The following is a 27925-nucleotide window of genomic DNA, read 5'->3' on the forward strand; positions in this document are numbered from 1 at the left end:
CCACGCCTCTGACTACGGAGTGTCCCGAAGGCCAAATCCCATGTGAAACGCGTTTTGCGAAAAGCCCGGGGATGGTTTGCGCGTGCGCAGAAGTAGTTGGCTGAAAAAGACGGTTGGTATTCTGGCGAGGTCTGGTTGCCTTGGTGATAACGGACAACCGTAACACTCTGCATCCCTCAGCCGCGTGCTTTGGTCCTTTATTTGCGTACTGATGTTTGACCTATATGGTGACCCTCGAGATTTACAAATTTGCAGAGGATCTGGATACTGAGGTGGAAGGCACCTTTCGTTTTAGAGGGAAGGTATACTTCCTTTCCGTGACGCATACCTTCCACAAAAAGATGCAAACGTACAAACGCTCAATCAACTAAAGGACTCCCGCCCCTCCCCCAACTTAACTCCAGGATCGTGGATCTGCCCTCCCCGCTCTCCCGAAGCTGTTCGGGCAGTGTCCGGACTTCATCGGAGGGGGCTAGAATCCGGCGTCTGCCTCTTCACCCCCAGTATCGCCCGGCCTGACGCACGCGTGCTGACAAGGGAGGGGAAAGGGGAAAGCTTCTCCCGCACACAGCTCGCGGTCAGGGCACCCGGGAGGAGATGCCCGGCCAGGGTCCAGTGTCCGAGTGGTCGGAGTGCAGTTCTTCCACAGAGCCGCCCACAGTGGCCAGGGCCGAGGGTGGCGGCGGCGGGTGAGGCTGCGGGGCCCTGAGGGGTTTGGGAAGATGGCGATCAGCCCCGGGTCGTGATCCCCGGGTAGAGGAGGGGGTAGGAGCAGGCTGCTCCAGTAGACTGGTCCCCAATGTACTGAAGTGAGAGGAAGAGAGAACCTTTGTTGTGGCCGCGATGGGAAATATGGAAGCCGACTCAGTTTAGGGGAAGGGCTTCTGAGGGAAGCTTAGGAGAAGGGTTGGTGCAATGACTGACTAAACGCGGTGACTGCGACAGTCGCCTGGGTGCCTCTTCTGCCCCAGGGGGCGCTACGAAATCTGCTGGAAATTTTGCGGTCTGGTCAACGTACTTCTACAAAAAAGGGGTTGGCGGGGTGGGATTGGGGGGTTGGGGGGCACCAAGGGAACAGAGGTTCAAAGAAGCGCTTCCAAGTCAATAAATCATTTCCCTGTGTGTGACATTAGCCACCTTTATGTCAAATTGGGATTCATAATCTGTAATGAGACAGATGACTCTGAATCTTAGAGACACCTTGATTTTAACATTTTCTTCACTCAGTAGTTCCTTTTTCGTAAATCCATTTCATTTTGAGCAGGTTTTTACTATTATTTCCTGGATGCTGAAGACAATTAGTTGCTGAAGTTACTGCTGAGGGCAGTACCCCCTCATCCCATGAGTTATTCCCTAAAAGTGAGAATTGCCCGGTGTTCCTCTCAAGCCCACCGTCATGGCTCCTGCTGCACCCATGGCCATCTTTTTTTAAAAAATAAATGTATTTGTGGATTGAGGACTTCTAAAGATGGGATGGGGTTGTGTGTTTCTTTTCTGTTCATCACAGCGCTTGGTAAAGTTCTGGATCCTAGTATCTCAGGGGATCAATGAATTCTTGGTCATTGAATAAATTGCAGGAAGAGGAAAGGGGGAGTGTTTGTCAATTTGAGAAAAGAAAAAATGAACTTGTACAAAATTAGAAACATTCCAGACCAACTTATCAGTTCCAGTTCACCTTAAATTACATACAATAAATTAGTTTATTAAAAATAAAGGAAGAAAATATCATGGATAGCACAGAAGCCCAAACAACTTCATTGAGCTCGGTGTAGGAATTAGATTAGGTGGCTATAAAAGTAAAGCCAAATCTGGCTTAAAGTAAATCCTTTACAGAATGGTAAAAATCTCAGATAACCCACTTTGAAGAAGCCTGGAGTCATTAGGATATAACCAGAATTACAGGAGAAGATATGCAAGACATTATTATCTGATGGAAACATGAAAAGTAAAAAGCATCTGCAATACTGTCCTTTTTTCATTTAAAATACTTTCTTTAATGCTTATAAAGCTGTCAATTATTACATATTATTTACATCCCTTTTTTTTTTAAACAGATCAGCTGGATATTCTTATTACCAGAATTCCAAAGGTATTGGTGAGTAGAGCATATAAAGCAGATAATATGTATCAATAATATGGCTCAGAGAAGCCAGTTTTGCTATAACTACTCACACAATGGAATTTTTAAAAGTCTTCATTAGTATCCTTGGTAAACCCACTCTTTAAGATTTTCAAACAACAATCCAGCAGGTTCTTTGTCTCCTGTTAAGATACCTCACATCAAAAGAGTACTTCAAAATCGCAGTGAACCTGAAAATAACTGTGTTTATAACTGATGTTGGTTGAAAAGGACAGAACACAACCTGGGGTTTATACACAGGTTGAAGGAAAAAATTCTAAATTGTTCAACTTCAAAGAACATAAAATATTTCTCAGTGCTGCTATTTTCCTCTCACTTGAAATAAGGGATAGAGCTGCTGGAGGTAAGAGGTTAAGACAGGCCCCCAAGACCTCACTAATTTTTTGAGGGGAGCAATTTCAATTCAATGATATATAAACCTGAATTCACTTTGCTTTTCCTTGGAAAAAAATTTATAGTCCTTACAGTTACCTAGGAAAAACACACACATATCTGTGTGTATATACATATATATCACTATTTATTTTATATACATGTGGTTGTTTTAAAATGGAATTGCTGAATCATATGGCAATTCTCTTTGCTTTTTTTGAGGAACCGCCATACTATTTCCACAGCAGCTGCATCATTTTATTCAATATATTCCCACCAGCAGTGCGCAGGGGTCCAATTTCTCCACATCCCAGCTAACACTTGTTTTCTGTTTTTTGGATGATAGTCATCCTTATGGATATGAAGTAATATCTCATTGTGATTTTGATTTGCATTTCCCTAATCATTAGTGGTAGTGAGCATCTTTTCGTGTGTTTATTAGCCATTTGTATATCTTCTTTGGAGACATCCAAAGTCTATTCAAATCCTTTGCCGATTTTCAATTGGGTTGTTTGTTGCGTTTAACTATTATTATTATTATTATTATTATTATTATTATTATTTTTAGAAGATGAAACCACCTTGATGGCAGTTTCTCTTTTTTTAAAAATTATTATTAATTTATTTATTTATTCATGGCTGTGTTGGCTCTTTGTTGCTGCGCGCGGGCTTTCTGCGATGAGCAGGGGCTACTCTTTCCTGCTGTTCGTGGGCTTCTCACTGCGATGGCTTCTCTTGTTGCAGAGCACGGGCTCTAGGCGCGCAGGCTCAGTAGTTGTGGCTCGCAGGCTCTAGAGCACAGGCTCAGTAGTTGTGGCGCATGGGCTTAGTTGCTCCGCGGCATGTGGAATCTTTCCGGACCAGGGATTGAACCTGTGTCCCCTGCATTGGCAGGCAGATTCTTAACCACTGCGCCACCAGGGAAGTCCCTAAAGCTCTTCGTTTTAACACTGCCTCATTAAAGGGATAAAATGTGTGTTATTCTATCCTGAGTCTAATGCAGAATACAATTTCGAAACTATATACTGAAGGCAAATGAATGATAAAATATTTTTGAAAATCTTTAAAGCACAAATCCTGCACGTATATTCCTGTTTAGTATGGTCTGACATACAATAAACTAAAGAAATAAGTTACTGTCAACATTTTGCATCTCAGCTGAGTTCAAAATAATTTTGTCCATATGTAATGATTATATATCATTATATATAGTAAGTATTTATAAATACCTTAGATTTTTGTGTGCTCTAAAACCAAATGGCATATCATAATGTCTCTTCAGATTTAACAGTCTGACTCATACTGGTATTCCAGGATAATCAATGACACATGTAAATAGATGGATCTTAATAATTAATTTGTTAAACTGATCTTTGCTCATGAAATTCACATAATAATGTCCTTGCCTACAGATAGACTCAAAGATGGACACAAAATGAACTCACACATAACCAAGCTGCAAGAGTTATGGAAAACGCCTCAAGTTCAAACAATTCACGTCCCTAAGTCAATGACAGAGACATCCCTTCTAAAGGTATGCTAACCAAATACCAATACTTTATTTAAATACCAATAGTCTTTGTGTTCAGAGCTGAACTTTTTATTGAAGATAAGCTAGCTAGAGAGGAAGGCACTGTAGAAGACAAGTACACCCAGCACATTGTCTAGGAGTCCGTAAATATCTGCTGGGTAAACTCATGAGTGAATGCAAGGATTTTATCATTATAGATTCCCTATCATAAGAGTGCTTTCAGGGTTTTATGATACTTTGGATCTAATGTGCCTTTACTCAGGGAGCTCAGTGCCAAGCACAAAGATGCTTGAGGAAAGTTCCACTCCAGAGACAGAAACCCAACCTCATAAAGATTTTGCTCAAGGACTACAAAATTAAAAGCAAGCAAGTAAAGAAAATGGCAATAAACACTTCATAACTGTTGACCTGTATTACCCATTAAAGATCATAGCTGGCAGAAGTACCCTCTCTAGAGCAATGTAAATTAGGGTTACTAAAAGATCTGTGCAAACTGATAAGTTATTTCTGACCAACATTTAAAATTTTCTCTGGATTTATTATCCAGTTCAGTAAATCTTGTGTTTGTATGTATATACACATGCATATATAGTGGAGTCTTGCATTTTAGGTGAGCGTTAACTTCTAAAATCAGCAAGTACAGTGAAAATCTTAGTCAAAATTACTTATATGACTGGGACTTCCCTGGTGGTCCAGTGATTAAGACGCCACACTTCCACTGCAGGGGGCACGGGTTTGATCCCAGGTCAGGGAACTAAGATCCCACATGCTGCTAGGCATGGCCAAAAAAAAAAAAAATTACTTATATGAGAGACCAACACACTACCCTCAGTCTGTCCAACACCGAGAATTATTCTTCTGGTGCTAGAAAAGACTGTTTCTAAGACTAGAGTAATTGTGTTGCTTTTAGGTACCACTTTCGAGGTACCACCTCAAACATCATATTCAGAAGGCAAGATGCCTACTACACTCACTGAGAGGCACATGGGAACTAAGACTCATTGACAGAGAGCAGATTCACACTTTCCTTATTCTTCTAGGGCAGTGTTTCTCAAACCCAATGGGCATCTGAATCACTTGAGTGGAAATGGCAAACAGAGTCACTTGTACTATTTAAATGGCCATTTCTTTCTCTCTTAATTTTTTGGCCAAATGAACATTCTATCCTTTCAGATATGGAATATTGCCAACCTCTGTTCTACAATGCAGCCTGTAAATCTTGTTTTGTCTTCTAGCATCCAGACCTCACCTTAGGCCAGAAGCGTTACCTGTGCAGCATTGCTAAGATCTATAATGCAAACTATCTGAGGACGTTAATGAAGAGGCAGTACATGCATGTGACCCAGCACAGCTCACAAAAGCCAGGCAGGTGCACCTCCAGGTAGTTTCTCACTAGTTCTCACAGGAAACAAGAGGGTGTTCTAACAGAGGTGATTTGTGTGACAGGTGTCCTCACTCATCACAGGAGCCACCTCAGTTCTCGTTACTCACAGAAGCAGCATTACCCCTGCACTACATGGCGACACCAGCTGGAGAGAGAGGACTCGGGGCCTTCTAACATTGCAGCTGCATCTGCACCTGAGATGATCATACAGCATTCCCTTTGGCGACCAGTGAGAAACAAAGAAGGGTTTGTTTCCTACTCTTTAAGAGAAAAATGTACCCCTCAATTTTATTTGAGCTAAATGACATTAAATCTTGTGTTCCCTAATATGTTCACTTTGTTAAATTCAGAATAGGTTGGACAAAAAGCACAAAAGAATGCTATCTTATAGTCTCTTTACTGAGCTGACTGGGATATGCAACTGTTTTTAGAATTTTGTGGAATTGTAAAAATTTCGATCAGCTAAAGATATGGAAGACTGCCCTTTTAAATGATTCCCACTCAAATTTAAAATAATACATACACTTCCAAAAGGAGAAGCATATGGTGGCTTATGCGCAGGGGAATACTATAAACAAAAAAGGAAAAAGGAAAAAAGAGATTAAGATGTCTGATTATTCAACCTGCACTACAATCATTAGCTTTGCATCTCAGGGTTAGTACGTCACGAGAGAATTCAGGGTCTGAAAGGGTCTCTTTGGTGACGCCGGCAGCTTAATAAAAAGAATTTGTATGGTCTTCCACATGCATTTGACAGCTGTTCACTGTGCTGGTTCCAATTAAGATGCTTCTCTTTCTTACAGTTTAAAAACTGGATATGCATCTAAAACAAGATGTAAGTCACTGAAGATTTTTAGAAAACCAGGCAGACTGTTCATGCAATCAGGTAAATGTGGAATTCTTAATATATGCATTTTTAAAGATGTCATGCTAAAAAATATTAAACCCAGTATAGTTCCATTTCTATTAGAGAAGACATTAAAAAAATTTAGAATGTGACTTGCTTATATTGCTCCAAACAAAACTAAACATGAAATCGATTTCTGCTTTCATTTAAAAGAACACACTGCTCAGGGACTCCTGCATGCAGGATCTTATTTCCGCCATCAGGGATCGAACTCATGCCCCCTGCAGTGGAAGCGTGGAGTCTTAACCACTGGACCACCAGGGAAGTCCCCAGACAGCAATATTTTGTATAGAATCAAATAGTTAACAAAGGGCTATATCACCTATACCATTTTGTTTAATATTCAAACCAGTGGAAACAAGCCAATTATTATTATCAAAATTTTACAGAGCAACTCAGACAAATCCACATTTGGGAAGGATCAGCATAAAGGATCCTTCTACCACAAGTACAGAATATCACAAAATGAAAAAGGCAAGAGAAAGACTGCTCAGAAATATTCCTCAGAATTGATAAAGTGGAAAGGATTAAGTGGAAGTTAAATAATTTCCTAGTTACTACCACAGTGAGTAGGGAAGTGGGTAGGAAACAGGGAACTTAGGCCTTCTGAACCCATATCCCACTGCTGTATGACAGCACCACCCAGCTCTGCTATAAATACCATACCATGCCTATCCAAGAAATGAGGGAAATGGCAGGGGAGAAGGTAAGTCTGGTTCCAAAAAGAACAGCTGGAGGAAACCACAGATAGAGGAAAAGTCCCCATGGTCCCCCAAGAGAAAAGAAATGAGAAGGAACTTAAGGAAAATAGAGAATACTGAAGCTATAACTTCCCCCAATCAAAAGATTTTGCAAAACAATGGGAAAATAGGACTTAGTAACAGAGAATTTGCTATACAATAACTTGGCTAGAATACAGTACTGGGCATCTTATTTTTTAAAATAAGAGATTTAGGGGGAGGGGGAGATAATTAAATTTTGAAAATTGCAATTTGTTTTTGCCAAAAGCTTATTAATAAAGTAGGTCATTTTGAAGGTTGTTCTTGTATACAAATCTCAATTTTCAGGATGAAATACTTTATTTCCAAAACAGACATCATAAACTCTTATTTTTTCCTTCAGTTTCTACAAATGATTCTGAATCGTACATGAATGAAGAAAAAAAGGAAGACGATTTGCTAAATAAGTGTATGCAATCAATGTCAATTGAAGAACAGGGAGAACATCTGATGCTAACTTGACAATCTTGTCTTGAGTATTGGTGATGTGCCAAAGGTGGGGGGAAGGGATTGTGAATTGTGTCCTCTCTCTACATTTAGGATAGTATTGTTATTCACCACTAAGTCATTAAGTAATTTTAGTTTGTTCAGAAACTTTTACTACCATGTAAATGGTTTGATGTAGTTCCATGTACCAGTGATATTTGTGTAATAAAATTTGTGTGAAATATATGCGTGTAATCCTAGCTAGGTACAATTAAAATTTTTCTTGTCACCTAAAACTGAATTATTCTTCTTTAAATCTGACAAATACATTGTATAATTCTTCTTCTGTTTACAATAAGTCCTAAAATAGCAACATTAGAATATCCTGGAAATATTTTCCAGATCAGGCTGAGGAAAACTCTGAATATCCTGATATAGAATAGCATTTGATAGAGGTAACATCCTGGCTTGCTCAATAAATATTATCTGCTTGAACACAACTTAAAAATGGAAATATCAATTTGCCCTATTTTATGAAAATTGCCAAACACTTGGACTCTCAAACTAGATTTAAGTTGGGAATAGTTGTATTAATGAAAGGATTGTTCACATTACATTTTTGCTCTAGTGTGCTTGCCTTCTAAATCTTTTAGAACATTAGTGTTTTAAAATTTTATTTTTAAAAATTTTAACTTTCTTTTGAGGTATAGTTGATGTACAATATTATATAAGTTGCAGGTGTACAACATAGTGATTCACAATTTTTAAAGGTTATACTCCATTTATAGTTATTGTAAAATATTGGCTATATTCTTTGTGATGTATAATATATCCTTGTAGCTTATTTATTTATACATAATAGTTTGTACCTCTTGATCCTCTACCCCATCTTGTCTCTCCCCACTTCCCTCTCCCCACTGGTAACCACTAGTTTGTTCTCTACATCTGTGTTTCCTTTTCGTTATATTCACTAGTTTATTTTTTATTTTTTTATTTTTTTTAGTTTATTTTTTAGATTCCACATCTAAGTGATATCATACAGTAATTTGTCTTGCTCTATCTGACTTATTTCACGTAGCATAATACCCTCCAAGTCCATCCATATTGTTGCAAATGGCAAAATTTCACTTTTTTCTGGCTGAGTAATATTACACTGTGTATGTACGTATGTATGTGTGTGTGTATATACACACACACACACATACACACCACATCTTCTTTATCCACTCTTCTGTTGATGGACCCTTAGGTTGTTTTCATATCTTGGCAATTGTAAATAATGTTGCTATGAACACTGGAGTGCATGTATCTTTTCAAATTAAACAGTAGTGTTCAAAAAAATTTTGTTGTTGTTAAAACGTAAAGAATAGGGCACTTAAAAGCAACAGTCTGAAGAATCATTGATGATTTACTATGTCAATATGGTATTCTATTTAGTTAATAAAATCTGAGTCCAACATTATGACCTAGAACGTTGTAAGAAAGAGCTCTGGGGCTTCCCTGGTGGCGCAGTGGTTGAGAATCTGCCTGCTAATGCAGGGGACACGGGTTCGAGCCCTGCTCTGGGAAGATCCCACATGCCGCGGAGCAACTAGGTCCGTGAGCCACAATTACTGAGCCTGTGCGTCTGGAGCCTGTGCTCCGCAACAAGAGAGGCCGCAACAGTGAGAGGCCCGCGCACCGCGATGAGGAGTGGCCCCCCCCTTGCCACAACTAGAGAAAGCCCTCGCACAGAAACGAAGACCCAACACAGCCATAAATAAATAAATAAATAAAAACTAAAAAAAAAAAAAAAAAAAGAAAGAGCTCTGAAAGGTCATCTCATCTACCTTACCACTGTAACATTTGTCTGCAGTTTCATTTGGCCTCTTATTTTCATAATTTTTAAAAATTAAAACACAGTTTATCAAGAAAGTATAAATGAAAGGTAACTGTTTATTACTGGAGAAGAGAAGAATGTATACAAGAAAATCTAGATTCTTTCTCCTCATGCACTACTTTGGTAGTAAAGTTCCAAATATCAACTATGAAGATATTTACAAGGATAAATTTTTCTTAACATGGGACCATTTACTGTGTGGTGGACGATTTTTCATAGAAATCATATACTTAAACTAAATATAATCTTATAGTTTACAAGAAGCTTAGACCATTGTATTAACAGAAGACGAGATTACATTTTACTGCAAAATATTATAAAAGTGATACAATTTTGTGGCTCTTAAACATTTAATTACTTGAGTTGAACAGGGGAATGAAAAAAAAAAAAAAAAAGCCCAACATCATCAGGACACACCTCGCTTTAAGATTTTTTGTATTCAATTCGTTCTACTTTCACGTCATCTCCAATTAGCTGATACACATAAGTGACAACTGTAGAAGCCTGGATATCCATCAACACAAATGAAGGAATAATGTTTCTGGAAGAAAATATAAATAATGTCAGTGTTTTGTACTAAAAAGCAGTAGCACTATAAATTTCAATTTAGCATGACAATTTGGATTCAAGGAGAAATCTGGTTGTTAGACATATTAAAAAGAATAATCACCAATAGAAGATTGCCAAAAAGGCTATAATTATTTAAATAATCACATTTCTCTTTTATGAAATGTCACTTGTATAATTATTAACTTTATGAAACCCCCAAATTCCCAAATTGCATACTACTCACGTTTCCAAGGCATTATATGCTCCAGTGGCAGAACCTGGATTAATGTAGAATTTATTTTCATGCTCAAATGCTTCAAATTTATGTGTGTGTCCTGAAATAAGAATATCCACATCAAACTGCCTCTGCAACAGGGCTAAGCTGGCCATATCTCCCCATGGAATAACTTGATGTCCATGGATCAAACCAATTTTGAATTGCCCAACAGTTACAACTTTCTGTTCTGGATAGTTCAGATTCTAAAATACGAAATAGACATAAGAAAAACAAATATTTTAGAGACATAGAGGTTTAAAAAATAACCTTCTTAAATATTCAATCTCATATGGGTGTTTTACTACAGTGCTCCACAACCAACATATTTGTTATATATTTGATTTCTTCTCAATCTCTAAGGCTGCAACAGTGCTCAAAACATAATTTACTTTAGGTAAACTGGAACTTATCATGCAATCCCTTTGTTGAGTTTATTTTTATAGAATATGAGTTCTTTTCGGCTTTCTGTAGAGGATAATTCCCCCAAATTTGTGTTTCCTCTATCTAAGAATCCAAGGAATATGACCTGTAAGCTAGGATATGTTCAAATTATATCCCAGGCTTTAACAGTTACACAGATGGCTTAAAATAATAATGATAGTTAAACTTATGTAGCACTTAGTATGAACCAGGCACTATTCTAAGAAGTTTATAAATATCAACCTATGTAATAATTACAAACAATCCTAAGAGGTAGGTTCTATTATGACCCCCATTTTATGGATGAGGAAACTGAGGCACAGAGAGGTTAAAATAACTTGCCTAGGAGCACATGTTATTAAGTGGTTGAGCCAAGATCCAAACCCTGGTACTATGGCTCCAGGGTCAAGCAAAAAATTTAATTCTTGCTACTGAAACTATCTTTAGCATATCATAAACAGAACCCCTAATATATTTTTAACAAATGGCAAACCTATACTCGAATTATTGACAAGATGTTTGCCCTTTCCCTTCTCATCCCCCCACCCCACTTTTCACTTTCATGCCACCTCTAGTTTATTCAAACTTAACACCAAAAAAAAAAAAGCACCAATGAATTTAAATAATTTATGAAAAAGCTTATATTCCCAGGAATGAAAAATAAAATTTTCATACTAGAATCAGGTTTATTAAGCTAGGTCATACAATGTTAGCACTGTCAGGGGTCTTAAAAATCATCTATTCCAATCATATTTACATAGCAGGGAACTAAGAAAGAGGATGTAATTTGCCTAAAATCTCATTATTAATTAATGGGCAAAGTTGGAACTCAGAACTCCTTATTTTTTCTTTAAAGTTAGGTTTATTGAGGTAAAATTTACGTACAGGAAAATTACCCTTTTTGGTGTACAACTCAAGGAGTTTTGACAAATGCATACAGTTGTGTAAGCACTGCCACAGTAAGATATAGAAAAGTCTATCCCCTCCTCAAAACTCCCTCATGCCTGTTTATAGTTAACCTTTGAGATAGGGAGCCATGGCAGGGTTTTCAGCAGAGAAGTTATGTAATCTTACTTCACCTAAAAAGGATCACTCTGGTTGCTACGTGGAGAATAAACTGTGGAGGGAGCAAGGATAGAGTCAGGAAGCTGGAACACAGTAAAGTGGTAAGTAGCTTGGAACAGGGTAGCAGAGGTGGTGGCGGGTTAAGTTCCTGACAAAAACTTTGTAAACTAAATGAGAGTACTACAAAAAATAGTGAGAAAACCATACCAATTTAATTAGAACAAGTATGTAATATGTTTGTTAAGCAGTCTAAAATCAGTGATTTTCAAACTGTAAGGGAGGGGTATGTGTAATAATTTTACATTGGAAAACTAAAAAAAAAAAAAAGCAAAACAAACCTGAACAGTTGAGAAACTCTGGTCTCAAAAATAAACCTTATATATATAAAAATCAAGAAAAGGAAATATTTAATTAATATATAATCAACACAACAGGAAAAAAAAAAGGAAAGGAAATATTTGGGAAGGGAAAGGGAAGTACATCACCTCATCGAAGTCTCCTCTCACAATATGAACATCACCAGCCAGAGTCTTGAGATAGTCATAACTCTCTTTGGTACAAAGGTTTCCAGTGCAGAGAATGTGCTGAATCTTTCCTGGCACCAGCAGTTTTTTGAATTTAGCTGGCAAACTGTTGCACCGGTGTGGGATGTGCAGGTCTCCTAATACCAACACCAACTTTAAAGTGTCAAGGTGAGAAAAGGTGTAATGTTAAACATGATTTCAAAACAAGATATTCTCCTCCCATAAGTCCTCTTTTAAATTAAACTAATCAGAGATTCCAGAACCCAAAAGAGCATAAGTTATTCACACAGTTCCTATCATGTGTTTAAACAAACACACATATGATTCTAAATCAATCTTAGTTTATTTTGGTCATAAATAGGTGTGCACACAATACAGGTAATCATTCTATTTATCAAGAATAAAATCAAGCTTTCTAAAGCGATTCATTTAGAGACCTATAAATTACACTCAAAAAAATTGAAAAATGAAAAATATACTACCAGGCCCTATGGAATTTGATATGGTAATTCATATTTCTGCAGTTTTAATGTAAAACATCATATATTGATTCCAGGGATGTTAATAAAAAGAATGGTTAAAATTATAATGATAGAGGAAAAAAAAGTTAATTCTGTAATTTACTAGACTGACAACTATTTGGAGGAACAGTAACCAAAATTTACAATATTTGTTACTTAAAATATTAACTATACATTGCAGAGGAATAAAAACAGCCTATGTTGCAAAGAGTTTCAATAGGGCAAACATGTGCTTTTGAACTATAATTTTGTTATCTTCTCTTTCCTTCATCATTAGAAATCCTAACTGTCATATTTTTGTCTAGATTAAATTGCTTATGTATCCTCAGTTTAGTTCCCAAACTTAAAATAACAAATTAATCTTTCATGTGCATTAGAGCATTAAAAAAAAGAGAGAGATCAGCTAAATAAGTGACGAATTCAGCAGGTGGTGGTTTAGAGTTGGAACAATCTCAGATGACAAAAACAAATTCTGCATATAAATATAAAAGAATTAAAAAATCTCAATCCTGCAGATTTTTAATTTTAAAATTTCAAGATTTGACATATATACACCATTTAACACAATAATGTCAAAAAGATCATTTAAAAATAGTATTCGCTCTCCAAAGGACAAGAGAGTCAATTTCACCATGTCGATTGGTATAAGCACCTTCAGACGAGATCTGGCGCGTTCAGGGTGGTATGGCTGTAGACAGCATAAGCACCTTCATTCTATGACAGGATGCTTTCCCACACAGACATCCCATCCATAAATGTACATGCCCTTTAACTGGTTCCAAAGAACGCATGACTATTCTTTAATATTACCAAAGAAAACATTAAATATCTAAAACAGGATAAACAGCAAAGTTTGGCCACTACAGACTTTGTAAGTTGAAATTAATCAAAACCAAAACGTGTAAAATTAAAATTATTACCACAATAAGCTTGATTCATCTTGCAACAAATATCAAAATGATTACAAAGGAAAAAAAAAAAAATGATTACAAAGGAAAGAAAATGTTATCGGGACATAAAGTAACTAAGGTAACACAAGGTTACAAAACTAGCTCACTTTAAAAGAAATTATTAAATAAGCTTCTTTACAAAGAGTAGTTTCAGCTGGTATTTGCTCAATGACATATTAATTGTTTCAATCCAGATCTTAGTGGACAAAACATCCATAAAACTAAAAACCACCACATAGTTTCCACCCTCAGTGATAATCAATACAAAAGTACCTGGAGATAGAACAATCTTCATCTTTAGAGGGGGATCCCTTCAGATATGGATTGAAGTACATAGTTAATGTGGGAAGCTGGCATTTGAGAAAAAGGTAAAAAAATAGATTTCTATATTAAAAAAAAAAGAACCTCAAACTCATAAATTAAGGGTATATGTCTAATACAGGTTGAAAATGTTTGGGCCTAATAATGAATGAGCTGTTCAATCTGAATGTGGTAGAATGAACATTAGTAAGACATGATACTTTATAATGATCTATGACCTAAATTCTATAATGTACTGTGGATTATGCCCAAGTGTACCTAGACTATTAGCAGTCTAAAGATATAACTATGAATGGCCACACAGAAACTATTTCAAATTAGTAAGGATCCTTACTAGGACTTTGATTTCCTGCAGCTTTTTAAGTTGTAGGGGGAATAGTGTCACATAACAAATACCATACTTTGAGCAGTGTCTTTGCCCAAATTCCACACTTTGGACAGTTCAGGTTAGACACAGATTACAGAGTCTTTTAAGACAGCAAAAGATCCTGGAAATGGCAGTCTTGTTAAATTCAAATAAAGAACCAACCTAATTAAAGCATAGGAATTTGGTTACTTCCTATTTGATAGACATAAAAGGGTGAAATCCCAGTAACAGCACCCAACCACCATTGTTAGTAGGAGCTAAGAGAAGAAACTTACTCTGTGCCCAGCCTTAGTGGAATGAAGAAGTTGATTGCAGACAGGGGAATGAAAAAAAAAGGGTGAAACATGACCAATGTTAAAAGAAAGCAACGAAAAGAAACAAACCAAAAAAAGAACAAAAAACTCATCGAATGAATATGCAAACAACTGTTAATGATTTCTGAGTGTTATGAAAGAAAATGTTAAAAATCAGCTTTGCTCAAAACAATACCAAAAGAACCATTTGCTGTACTATTAAATATCTCTCTCTCTCACACACACACACTTAAAATTTTTTCTACTTTTCCTAATCTCATTTGCCACTTTGACTCCCATCCGTTTTGTTCCCTGTTCTGTTTAGAATTTTATAAAACAATTTGGAAAATTCATCAGCAATAGCTTAAATGAAAGCTAACATTTTCTGGATCCTTTAGGACTAATTATTCTTCAAGTATATTGATTTTAATCCTCCTATGTTTAAAATTCTAGTAGTTGGAAAATTATGCTGCAGCTAGGTCATTTTGTACAGAAGATCTAACACAGCACTATGAATACATTATCAAGTATTGGATGTACTGGATGATAAAAACAGACACCTTCCTCCAGCTAAATCTGGACTTTCCCCACACTTGAATTTGCTGCCCATAGACTCTGGATACTACTGTATATTGAACATTTCTGGTCTCTTTTGCCAAATAAAATGCTTTTAATTGTAAAAGAATCGACTAACTCTAAATTTTGCCCAGTTCTATTTCACACGAAAAGTGATACTTCAGTACAACTACCCTGAAAAAGTGTTCACCTCTCAAAAAAACTTCAGAAACATTAATATAGAAATCATGTCAGGTAATTTCATCTTCTCCCAGGGATAACTGTCTCAAAATTACTGTAAACTGGACTACTCTAATCTGGAGTCTGTTTAGAAGCAAAAATCAAAAGTGGGATTAAAGTCTCTAACATACATAAAGAAGCTAAAGAACCAGAGACCATGAATCTTTGGCTGTCACATCTATAAGGCACCTTAAAGGCTGCTGGTCACAGAATCACGATCATCTTAAAAATGCAATGGATGTTCATCAGAGAGAGAAGTCTCTTTTCAGCAACACATATACCAAGATCATCAGAAATCCTTTTAAAACCGTTCTTCACTTTGTAGGGGATCAAGGGCACTTTGAAATTCTGATTACCGCTATTAGCCCTCTCTGGCAGCAGTTCCCGAGTTTACACGTAGGCAGGTCTTGGGGTACCGACCTACTGGGGGTGAGGGGATGATCTGGGCAATCTGATGGACGAATGACGTAAAGCTTCCCAAACTACTCCTTGCTGCCAACAATGGCCCTTTCACCAGAAAAACGTTCCAAAACGTAAAATTTCCAAACCATTTCAAGGAGTTCGAAAACCATTAAGGAATCCTGCTCTAAAGGGTCGCAGCAGCCTGAGGAAGTAGTTCCAGCAACCCTAAAAGCTAAATCCAGTCCTTTTCAGGGCCCACTGCCACATTTCAATGGCAGCTGCACGTTATTTCAGGGGCGAAGGGGATAGTTCTTATCCCCTTTCTCTAGAGAGCAAACTAAAATGGGTAGCGAATTGTGCTTGCTTCTTCCCGTTTTGCCTCCGAGAAGCCAGCTTTCGCCACATGGGGGTGGTAACCAGTGGGTTACCTACTAGCGGGAGGTGCTTTTTCCGCGAAAGGAGCAAGGAAACGTCTGGAAACGGCGGAGTTCCCGTGCTCCTTTCTCTGGGACGCTCGAGGCACAGACCCAAAGGCCTTCCCCGGCTCGGGCGTGAGGGGCTCGTGACAGAAGCAGCAGCCGAAAGGGACCCTTTCCCCCCTCGGACGTCCTCTGGCTCCTGGGGCTGGGCTGCGAGGCCAGGGCTGGCCGCACCCAGAGGTGGCCGCTCTCTTTCCTCCCTTGTCTTTCCCCAGGCCCGGGCCCCGGCCGCGCCCGCCACGGCCTCCGGGATCGCTTAAGCCCTCGCCCAGAGACTCCCAGCGGCTCCCAACGACGCAGCACCCCAACCGAGAGGCAGGCCTCGGTCGCCGCAGCTGCCGCCCTCACCATCCTGTCACTGGGCTCCGCTCCGTCACCGCAACCGCCGCCGCCCTCTCTTCCTCAGACGCCTCGACGACCCGCCCACCTCGCTCACAACCAATGAAAAGAGAAGTCGGCGAGAGACAGCTCTACGGAGGCCCGCGTAGGCTCTTCCCCGCCGTAAAGCGAAGTTGTTCTTTGGGAAATTGTGGTGGGGCGGTGGCCAAGATCGCGAAGTTTCCGAAAGCGCGGGCAACATCCGGGCACCTGGGGCCCTCGAGCTGAGGCGCGCCGAGTGGCTGACTTTTTTAGGGATCGCAGCCATGTTGAAGTGCGGGATGAGCGGCAGTCAGGTGAAAGGTGCAGAGGCCTTTTTTGCCTTTCTGTGTAGAAAAGGGAAAGACTAGGGTTCATGGGGAAGTTTACACCATCGTCTAGTTTCTTGACCTTTGCCTTTCTGCCTAGGGGCTGAGGACACAAGGCCTGGCCACAGCCAGCACCCACCCACCCAGGGTCCTGTTAGCTTCTGAGGGGCGAATGACGGCCCATCTGCTTTTATTTATGCATAATATTTATATTCATAGGTGTCCATAAAATGAAGTTGCACTATCCGGACAGATATTGGAAGGGCAGCTTGAAACTCGGGACGATAAGGACTGTGTGGGAAGTTGGGAAAAACAATGCTTGGACAGTAAAAGTACTTTAGTGCCATGAGAAAAAAGCATAAACCTGTATTTTTTTCCAAATTCTAGAATTTTTAATGTATGACCTGGGACAAGCCACGGAATCACTTCAGGGCTCAGTTTTCTCATCTGTAAAATGAGAATAGTAACAGCATCTTCATTATAGGGTTTGTTGTAGGAATAAAATGCAGGTAAAGAGCTCAGTAATGAATGGGAATGTACAAGAACTATTGTTTATTGTAAATGGTACTTTAAACATGTAAGTTACTCCAGAAAGTCTCTATTTAGAAAAGTAATGGTCGTACAGACCATAACCTGAAAGTGATTATTGAAAGGCATCTTGTGTTGCAGCCGGCTTCCCCTGTGTTGACGACCTCTGTGCAACAGTATTAACAGGAAAGGAAAGCACAAGCCCCCCCCAGTGTTGCTGTTCTCAGAGTTCTAGAAAGTTCTCTCTTGCAGTGTGTACCTTAGTTCTCAATAAGTGATTATTTGTATGATTGTTTAAATTTGTTTTTCCTCCATGACTCTAAGCCCTGTGAGGGGAGGAGCTGTAAACCCGTCTTGTTCATTGCTATACCCCCATTGCCTTGGCTTGTACCGTCCTTGGAACATACTAGGTGCTCAATAAATACTCATTGAATGAATGAAAGGTCTTCATTAGCTAGCTCCAGGAAGAAGTGGTGAATGTGAAGTGGTAAAAAGGGACAAACGCCTCTTTTTTTCCCCCTAGTCATCCTCTCTTTCTCAGTTTGAGGCCTGCACCCCCACTTCCGGCCGTGCCGTGCAGCTTGCAGGATCTTAGCTACCCCACCAGGGATTGAACCCGGGCCCTTGGCAGTGGAATTGCGGCGTCCTAACCACCAGACCACCAGGGAATTCCCCGAACTCTGATTCTTTTTTTTTTTATTTTTTTTTATTTTTGGCTGCGTTGGGTCTTCGTTGCTGCGCGCAGGCTTTCTGTAGTTGCGGCGAGTGGGGGCTATTCATTGTGGTGCGTGGGCTTCTCATTGCGGTGGCTTCTCTTGTTGTGGAGCATGGGCTCTAGGTGCGTGGGCTTCAGTAGTTGTGGCACGTGGGCTCAGTAGTTGTGGCTCACGGGCTGTAGAGCGCAGGCTTAGTAGTTGTGGCTCACGGGCTTAGTTGCTCTGCGGCATGTGGGAATCTCCCCGGATCAGGGCTCGAACCCGTGTCTCCTGCATTGGCAGGCGGATTCTTAATCACTGCGCCACCAGGGAAGCCAGCCAACTCTGATTCTTTTTTTTTTTTTTTTCTTTTTTTTTTTTTTTTTTTTTTTTTTTTTTTTTTTTTCTGCATCTATTGAGATGATCATATGGTTTTTATTCTTCAATTTGTTAATATGGTGTATCACATTGATTGATTTGCGTATATTGAAGAATCCTTGCATCCCTGGGATAAATCCCACTTGATCGTGGTGTATGATCCTTTTAATGTGTTGTTGGATTCTGTTTGCTAGTATTTTGTTGAGGATTTTTGCATCTATATTCATCAGTGATATTGGTCTGTAATTTTCTTTTTTTGTAGTGTCTTTGTCTGGTTTTGGTATCAGGGTGATGGTGGCCTCATAGAATGAGTTTGGGAGTGTTCCTTCCTCTGCAATTTTTTGGAAGAGTTTGAGAAGGATGGGTGTTAGCTCTTCTCTAAATGTTTGATAGAATTCACCTGTGAAGCCATCTGGTCCTGGACTTTTGTTTGTTGGAAGATTTTTAATCACAGTCTCAATTTCATTACTTGTGATTGGTCTGTTCATATTTTCTATTTCTTCCTGGTTCAGTCTTGGAAGGTTATACCTTTCTAAGAATTTGTCCATTTCTTCCAGGTTGTCCATTTTATTGGCATAAAGTTGCTTGTAGTAGTCTCTTAGGATGCTTTGTATTTCTGCAGTGTCTGTTGTAACTTCTCCTTTTTCATTTCTGATTTTATTGATTTGAGTCCTCTCCCTCTTTTTCTTGATGAGTCTGGCTAATGGTTTATCAATTTTGTTTATCTTCTCAAAGAACCAACTTTTAGTTTTATTGATCTTTGCTATTGTTTTCTTTGTTTCTATTTCATTTATTTCTGCTCTGATCTTTATGATTTCTTTCCTTCTGCTAACTTTGGGTTTTGTTTGTTCTTCTTTCTCTAGTTTCTTTAAGTGTAAGGTTAGATTGTTTACTTGAGCTTTTTCTTGTTTCTTTAGGTAGGCTTGTATAGCTATAAACTTCCCTCTTAGAACTGCTTTTGCTGCATCCCATAGGTTTTGGGTCGTCGTGTTTTCATTGTCATTTGTCTCTAGGTATTTTTTGATTTCCTCTTTGATTTCTTCAGTCATCTCTTGGTTATTTAGTAACGTATTGTTTAGCCTCCATGTGTTTGTCCTTTTTACGTTTTTTTCCCTGTAATTCATTTCTAATCTCATAGCGTTGTGGTCAGAAAAGATGCTTGATATGATTTCAATTTTCTTAAATTTACTGAGGCTTGATTTGTGACCCAAGATGTGATCTATCTTGGAGAATGTTCCGTGCGCACTTGAGAAGAACGTGTAATCTGCTGTTTTTGGATGGAATGTCCGATATATATCAATTAAATCTATCTGGTCTATTGTGTCATTTAAAGCTTCTGTTTCCTTATTTATTTTCATTTTGGATGATCTGTCCATTGGTGTAAGTGAGGTGTTAAAGTCCCCCACTATTATTGTGTTACTGTCGATTTCCTCTTTTATAGCTGTTAGCAGTTGCCTTATGTATTGAGGTGCTCCTATGTTGGGTGCATATATATTTATAATTGTTATATCTTCTTCTTGGATTGATCCCTGGATCATTATGTAGTGTCCTTCCTTGTCTCTTGTAACATTCTTTAATTTAAAGTCTATTTTATCTGATATGAGTATAGCTACTCCAGCTTTCTTTTGATTTCCATTTGCATGGAATATCTTTTTCCATCCCATCACTTTCAGTCTGTATGTGTCCCTAGGTCTAAAGTGGGTCTCTTGTAGACAGCATATATATGGGTCTTGTTTTTGTATCCATTCAGCCAGTCTATGTCTTTTGGTTGGGGCATTTAATCCATTCACGTTTAAGGTAATTATCGATATGTATGTTCCTATGACCATTTTCTTAATTGTTTTGTGTTTGTTTTTGTAGGTCCTTTTCTTCTCTTGTGTTTCCCACTTAGAGAAGTTCCTTTAGCATTTGTTGTAGAGCTGGTTTGGTGGTGCTGAATTCTCTTAGCTTTTGCTTGTCTGTAAAGCTTTTGATTTCTCCATCAAATCTAAATGAGATCCTTGCCGGGTAGAGTAATCTTGGTTGTAGGTTCTTCCCTTTCATCACTTTAAGTATATCATGCCACTCCCTTCTGGCTTGCAGAGTTTCTGCTGAGAAATCAGCTGTTAACCTTATGGGAGTTCCCTTGTATGTTATTTGTCGTTTTTCCCTTGCTGCTTTCAATAATTTTTCTTTGTCTTTAATTTTTGCCACTTTGATTACTATGTGTCTCGGCGTGTTTCTCCTTGGGTTTATCCTGTATGGGACTCTCTGCGCTTCCTGGACTTGGGTGGCTATTTCCTTTCCCATGTTAGGGAAGTTTTCGACTATAATCTCTTCAAATATTTTCTCTGGTCCTTTCTCTCTCTCTTCTCCTTCTGGGACCCCTATAATGCGAATGTTGTTGCGTTTAATGTTATCCCAGAGGTCTCTTAGGCTGTCTTCATTTCTTTTCATTCTTTTTTCTTTAGTCTGTTCCGCAGCAGTGAATTCCATCATTCTGTCTTCCAGGTCACTTATCCGTTCTTCTGCCTCAGTTATTCTGCTATTGATTCCTTCTAGTGTAGTTTTCATTTCAGTTATTGTATTGGTCATCTCTGTTTGTTTGTTCTTTAATTCTTCTAGGTCTTTGTTAATCATTTCTTGCATCTTCTCAATCTTTGCCTCCATTCTTATTCCAAGGTCCTGGATCATCTTCACTATCATTATTCTGAATTCTTTTTCTGGAAGGTTGCCTATCTCCACTTCATTTAGTTGTTTTTCTGGGGTTTTTTCTTGTTCCTTCATCTGGTACATAGCCCTCTGCCTTTTCATCTTCTCTATCTTTCTGTAACTGTCCAACTCTGATTCTTAAGCATAATAATCTGATTTTATGTTCTGAAATTATTTTTCCTTTTTTCTACTTTTCCATGGATTGATATGGCCATCCATTTTTATTGCATAGTAGCCCATATCTGTTTGCCATATTTTTTACTTATTCATAATTTATAAGAACACTAATGGTGTCTTACCAGATAAGACCAATATTTCATCCAGCCCTGGCCTCTCTTTCTGACAGGGCATCTAACTGTGTTTTCTGGGAAGATCTGGCATGTTCTGTGCTCAAACATCAGAGATACATCTTGAATTCCTCTAATTTCTCTCTCATGACTTGTTTTGACTTTGCCGCCTGTGAAGTTATTAAAACCCTTCAAACCATCTCCTATATGCTCTGTTTTCACACTTTTGGGGGGTGGGGGGTATACATTTATTTAAACCAAGTTTAAAAATGCATTAGTATGGAAACTGGCTTGCCACAATAGTTCCATGCAACACTGTGAACATATAGAAAGGAAGAATTTTGTTGCATTTTATTATTTCACACACTCACTCTGTGAATTTATTTATTTTTAATATTTATTTATATATTTGGCTGCGCTGGGTCTTAGTTGCAGCACGCAGGATCTAGATCTAGTTCCCGAGATCTAGTTCCCTGACTGGGGATTGAACCCAGGCCCCCTGCATTGGGAGGGCAGAGTCTTAACCACTAGACTACCAGGGAAATCCCTCATTCTGTTAATTTATTGAGCACTTACTGTGTGTCTGGCATTTTGCCAAGGGTATTATACTGTATTTCTTAAAACAATTTGTAGCATTAGTCTATAAAACACTGTTCTTTATGAATTTATCTTGAGTCCTGTGAATGCTGAAGTAGTCCTATGATTTTATTGTTTGAGAAAAAGAATGTAAAAGGCACCTTTCTTTTTCTCCATAGTATTTGGGAAAGCGATCCAAGCACTCTCACGAGTTAGTGATGAGCTGTGGCTAGACCCTTCTGAAAAAGGTGTAAGTAAGAAATTTAACTAATAGATTAAGGACAAAAGAAGATGTTTATAAATCCCAGTCCAGATTGAATGTTAACTAGGAAATCCAGAAATTCTAATCAGCCCTTTCACTGTTCATCTTTATTTTACATATCTAAATACATCTAGAGCGTGGTAAACTTAAAAATCATACACAGTTGGGCTTCCCTGGTGGCGCAGTGGTTGAGAATCTGCCTGCCAATGCAGGGGACACGGGTTCGAGCCCTGGTCTGGGAGGATCCCACATGCCGCGGAGCAAGTAGGCCCGTGAGCCACAATTACTGAGCCTGCGCGTCTGGAGCCTGTGCTCTGCAATAAGAGAGGCCGCGATAGTGAGAGGCCCGCGCACTGCGATGAAGAGTGGCCCCCGCTTGCCACAACTAGAGAAAGCCCTCGCACAGAAACGAAGACCCACCCAACACAGCCATAAATAAATAAATAAATACTTTAAAAAAAAAAAAAAAAAATCATACACAGTTGATTTAAGCCAGAAGAAACAAACTGGTGGTCAAGAGGCTAGATATGGCTTGCAGAAATGTTTTGTGGGGCCTGCACTATGTTTTTTTTTGAAAATGAAATAATTTTCTAACACTTAGTAATTGGGAGAGTCCACATAAAAATCTGAATTTCCTGATTCTGTTGAAAACTCAGAAGATCTGATAGTTTGGGGCCTGCATTCCCAAGTGGCAGTAGTTGGCTGACTAACAGTTTCTCCCCTTAGGCGAGGGAAAATTTTGCTGCAATCTTTTTACTCCCTTTTATATTACCTTCTGCCACTTTGTGCTTTAAAGTTAAGGCCCCTGTGGGCATTTACATTTTTACAATTATAAATATGTTCTTGTTACCAAAAACAAACAAACAAGAGAAAAATACAATTTCAGCATGCAGGATTTTAGACTTAATACCTATATATAATATATTCCGTTTAGATGTGTGTACGTATGCAAATTAAATGCACACTGTATAATGCAGTCCATATTACATCAGTACTATAACTTATGTGTATAATGTAGTCCATATCATGCAGTTCACATCCCATAGCCTTACCCAGACACATTTCAGTGCGATGTTAAACATAATAGAATTTTTTAAATTAATCATTAAAGTTGATTTTTTTGTGTATAGCTATTATTTTATTTTTCTAGCTTGCTTTAAGATCTGTGAATTCTTGTCGGTCAGCATATGGATGTGTCCTCTTCTCGCCTGTGTTTTTTCAACATTATCAATGGTCAACCTCGGTGAAAACGAATGATAGTGACACAATATCGAATTTAAATTGCAAATTGGGAATGAAGGTAAGAGTAAGTGGGCATGGTTTTCTCTTGTATTGTAGAAATATTCATTATATAGGGCATAACACCTATTCTGTACTTAATACTTGGTTTAAATGGCACGCAAGACAGTCTGTTCATTTACGAATATACTTACTCTTCTTTTGTTAGGTTTTTTTTAAACTAATCAAGCAACCATATTAAGTATGTGCTCTTCTATAATGTGTTTGTGTTACAGTCAATTCTGCCTATCTTTAGATGTCTGAATTCCCTCGAAAGAAATGTGGAGAAATGCAAAATATTTACCAGATCTGATAAGTGCAAAGTAGTTATTCAATTCTTCTGCAGACATGGTAGGTATAATTAAATCCAGTTTAAAGTATGTGTGTGTTTTGTTAATATTTTTCATGTTTAGAATATTCAAACCGCATATCAAGACTTCCCATTGCACTACTGCTTAGAATTTGTATAGTTTTGTGGTAGGGCGGTTATAAATATTATCTTGTCTCTGTAGAAGTACTGTGAGTTTATTGGTATTAATTATTTCCTTTTTTGGCTTGTCAGTGGCACAAGCTTTGCCTGCACACAGACCAATTTTTTAAATGTCCATCTGAATTCTAACAATTGATTATTCTAAAATTAACTAGCTGCTTGATGATATTCTGTAAGATTGCCTTGGTAACAGTGTTCCTTGGAACGAACAGAAAAGAATAATGCCTACCTGTATTAAAAATGCTCCAGGAGGTAAATAGTATTTTATCTGGGGCTGAAAGAAGCATGGTAACTGGCCCAAGGGCACAGAACTAGTAAGTCACAGAGCCTGGATTTGAGTCCAGCCCCACAATAGTAGGAGCCAAAACCTTCATTCATTCTCTCTGCTACACCAAGAGATTTCCTGCCTCCTAGCCTTGCATGGTAGATATTCAAATGTTGTAGTCATATAGGATTTTACATGGTTAAATATGTATAGCATGGTGATAAAGTGCATGGACTCTGGAGGTCAACAAGGTCTGGGGTGGAATCCTGCTCTGCTTCTTCCTTGCTGAGACATTGGACGAATTATTTTACATCTTTGTGCCTCAGTTTCCCTATATGTAAAATGGGGACAATGGTAGTACCAGCCTCCTAGGGTTTTTGTGAAGCTTCAATGAGTTATAGGAAGTTATAGTTCTAAAGTGTTTAAAGAAATACCTGGCATATTTTCTAAGAGTTAGCGCTAGTAATATTTATAATGATTGCTGCTATTTTATTTGAAGTTACCAGTTAGGAGTGTATGTTTTAAAAAATCTTGTACTTGTGGTATTGGTCCAAATCTTTTTATAGTGGAATGGTCTTCTGGAAGGTTATATTAGTGTTACGATTTATCTTATATTTCTTAATTTTGTCTTACATTTATCTTAATATTTTTATTTCAGCTCTTACTCATATTATATTCCTTAATTTTTCCTCTGCAAAATATCAATTTTTAACATTATTTTTTCCTTCTTTGAGCTTCAGTTCATGTCATAGCAGAATCATGTAAAGAGCATGATTAAAAGCCCAGGAAGGGTGGGGGGAGGGATAAATTAGGAGTTTGGGATTAAAATATACACACTACTGTATATAAAATAGATAACCAACAAGGACCTACTGTGTAGCACAGGGAACTATACTCAATATCTTGTAATAAGCTATAACAGAAAAGAATCTAAAAAAGAATAATATATATATATATGTATAACTGAATCACTTTGCTGTACACCTGAAACTAACACATTGTAAATCAACTGTATTTCAGTAAAAATTAAAAAAAAAAAGCACACACACACACAAAAAAAGCACCGCAAGCTCTGACATCACACAGATTTGGATGTGGATTCTTCTATAATTCTTATTACCTTTGTGACAGTACATAAGCTCTCTGAACCTTCATTTTCTTTTCTCTAGAATGGGGATAATCTTACCTACCCTCAGATTCTGGGGTTGTTGTGAGGATGAAGTGAGATCACATGTGTAAAGCACTTAGTGTGGTACCTGACACAGAGGCAGTACTGAATAGTCAGTGACTGATGTTATTACGATTATCCTCATCCCTTATTTCCAGCTAGATTTTATTTTTTAATTTTTTATTAAAAAAAATTTTTTTTGGCTGCACCGCGCGGCTTTCAGGATCTTAGTTCCCCGACCAGGGATTGAACCTGGGTCCTCGGCAGTGAAAGCATGGAGTCCTAACTACTGGACCACCAGGGAAGTCCCCAGCTAGATTTTAAAAAACCAACTTTTCAGCTTCTTAAGTATGTCTCAAGTGGCTTGATTAATGTCCAATACATATTTGTGATTGGTTGATTTTTAATAGCTTTTGTAGGGAAGTTGTATGAGTTAGAATGCTATAAGTCAGCGGTCCCCAACCTTTTTGGCACCAGGGGCCGGTTTCGTGGAAGACAATTTTTCCACGGACGGGGGTGGGGGGATTGGGATGGTTCAGGTGGTAATGCCAGCGATGGGTAGCAATGGGGCTCAGCTGCCACTCACCTCCTGCTGTGCGGCCCGGGTGGTGGGGGTGGGGGATGGGGACCCCTGCTCTAAGTTACAAATAACGGGAAAAAAAAACCACCCAGAAAATCCAACTCAAACTGACTTAAACAATAAGGAGGAATATTGGCTCATGTAAACTAAAAGTTCAAAATTAGGTCATAGGCGTGTTTCGATCCAGGCTGCAGCAGCTGCTTCTCCTTCTTCTTTTTAAAATTCTCTCAGGTCTGCTTGCCTCCATGTGAGTTATACTAAGGCGAGCTTCTCTTATAAACTTTTTTTTTTAATATCTTTATTGGAGTATAATTGCTTTACAGTGGTGTGTTAGTTTTGCTGTATGACAAAGTGGATCAACCATGCATATACATATATCCCCATATCTCCTCCCTCTTGGCATCTCCCTCCTCTTATAAACTTTTAATAATGAGGTGACTTCTAGCAGCAGCAGCAGCTGGGGCTACATGCTTACTCTTTCACATCTGGGGAAGTGAGAGCCATACTTCATACATGCACTGAACAAAAGTGCTTGACTTTGCTCTGATTGGACCAACCTAAATTAATCCTGGGGAGCCAGGGGAATTCCATTCTCTAATGGCCTTGGCTTATTGCCATATCTGGACCAAATTCAATTGCAAGGGGGATAAGATTACATCAATTGATTTATACCAATGAGGGCCCACAAGTGATACTGGAAGTGAAGTCAGTCCCACCCAAACCTCATGGCTGCTACGTAACAGGGGAGGATGGCTCAGGAAGGAAGGGGGAAGTAGGGGATAGATGCTGATACCCAGTAAATGGGGTAAATAGTTATACTTTCCAAAACTGTATGTACCCAGCCCAGGAAATTGTTTGCAATTTTATTTTTATAATCTGGTGGAGAAACATTGTTCAAATTTAGTTGAGAAAAATCACCTGGGCAGAGATATCCAATAAACTGCCAGAAATACATATTTGGAACTGGGGAAGAAATTAAAGACAGTGAAGTAAATTTGGCTCTCTTCATTGATAGAAAACAATTGCAAAAGCATGAGCTGCTAAAAAAGACTAACTTCTCTCAATCGAACCATAAATGGTTTCCAGAACGGTGATTTCTTAGGTTATTTAGCATCTGCTAATAGAAAAAAAAAAAGATGATTTATGTCATCAAGAACCAAGGTTCATATGAAATATTTACCTGCCTAATAATAATTCTATCAATTCTCTGTATTTTCATTGGCACTGGCCCCAGAGTGGCTAAAAATGAGTCAGTGAATTGTCCCTGAAGAACATGCTCTGATCCAAAGCACCTGCTAATAAGTTCTGTCCTGCTCAAGAAGACAGATCTCCGACAGAGAGGGGCTTCCATACGAGGGGTGCACTGGCTATTGAGTGAAAATAAAACCCTGATTCATACATGTATATTAATGACATGGTGTCAAGAGGGCAGAATTTCCACTTCACGGTTTTAAGGTTTTGTAAAAGGGCATTCTACAGATACGCTAATGACTTTAAACTTGCATAACAGTGAACTTAAAGGGATTGGGAAACATTTGCCAACTTATAAGTATCATTAACCTCTGAAATTCCAAACCCCACAAATGGAACATCTCCAAAATAATGCTTGTTCCTTAGCTGTACCTCTTTACGTTTGAAAGAGTTCTCTGGAGCCACTGAG

The 27925-nt window shown here is 38.4% G+C and overlaps 3 protein-coding genes and 1 non-coding gene across 6 annotated transcripts in view; 2 read left to right on the plus strand and 2 right to left on the minus strand.

Moving 5' to 3' along the window:
• The first annotated feature begins 238 nt into the window (after positions 1-238).
• Positions 239-8104, plus strand: FAM216A (family with sequence similarity 216 member A). Of its 2 annotated transcripts, none has more exons than XM_059894506.1 (7): positions 239-689; positions 2055-2095; positions 3925-4046; positions 5279-5408; positions 5490-5673; positions 6231-6313; positions 7457-8104. In XM_059894506.1, exons 1-7 carry the CDS (start codon positions 598-600, stop codon positions 7573-7575), a joined length of 771 nt encoding a protein of 256 aa, XP_059750489.1. In that variant the 5' UTR covers positions 239-597; the 3' UTR covers positions 7576-8104. The 2 variants fall into 2 exon arrangements, with proteins under 2 accessions (XP_059750489.1, XP_059750490.1); XM_059894507.1 differs by having other exon boundaries at positions 2055-2089.
• A 1350-nt stretch (positions 8105-9454) lies between these two features.
• VPS29 (VPS29 retromer complex component) lies at positions 9455-16835 on the minus strand. Of its 2 annotated transcripts, none has more exons than XM_059894824.1 (4): positions 16730-16835; positions 12215-12406; positions 10212-10447; positions 9455-9959 (listed from the first exon to the last, which is right to left on the minus strand). In XM_059894824.1, the coding sequence occupies exons 1-4, from the start codon at positions 16730-16732 to the stop codon at positions 9842-9844; spliced, it is 549 nt and encodes a 182-aa protein (XP_059750807.1). In that variant the 5' UTR covers positions 16733-16835; the 3' UTR covers positions 9455-9841. The 2 variants fall into 2 exon arrangements, with proteins under 2 accessions (XP_059750807.1, XP_059750806.1); XM_059894823.1 differs by having other exon boundaries at positions 16691-16747.
• Positions 16836-16925: 90 nt separating this feature from the next.
• The window catches only part of RAD9B (RAD9 checkpoint clamp component B), a 32170-nt gene continuing 21170 nt past the window's right edge, over positions 16926-27925 (plus strand). Inside the window, exons 1-4 of the mRNA XM_059894094.1 lie at positions 16926-17062; positions 22402-22472; positions 23635-23784; positions 23999-24113. Coding sequence (XP_059750077.1) covers positions 17026-17062; positions 22402-22472; positions 23635-23784; positions 23999-24113 — 373 coding nt within the window. The 5' untranslated portion in view covers positions 16926-17025. The remainder of the gene's footprint in view (positions 17063-22401; positions 22473-23634; positions 23785-23998; positions 24114-27925) is intronic.
• On the minus strand, positions 22116-22188 carry TRNAG-CCC (transfer RNA glycine (anticodon CCC)). The gene has a single exon. It is a non-coding gene; the product is annotated as a tRNA-Gly (tRNA).

This window comes from Balaenoptera ricei, chromosome 14, assembly GCF_028023285.1.
Source record: "Balaenoptera ricei isolate mBalRic1 chromosome 14, mBalRic1.hap2, whole genome shotgun sequence".
NCBI lineage: Eukaryota > Metazoa > Chordata > Mammalia > Artiodactyla > Balaenopteridae > Balaenoptera > Balaenoptera ricei.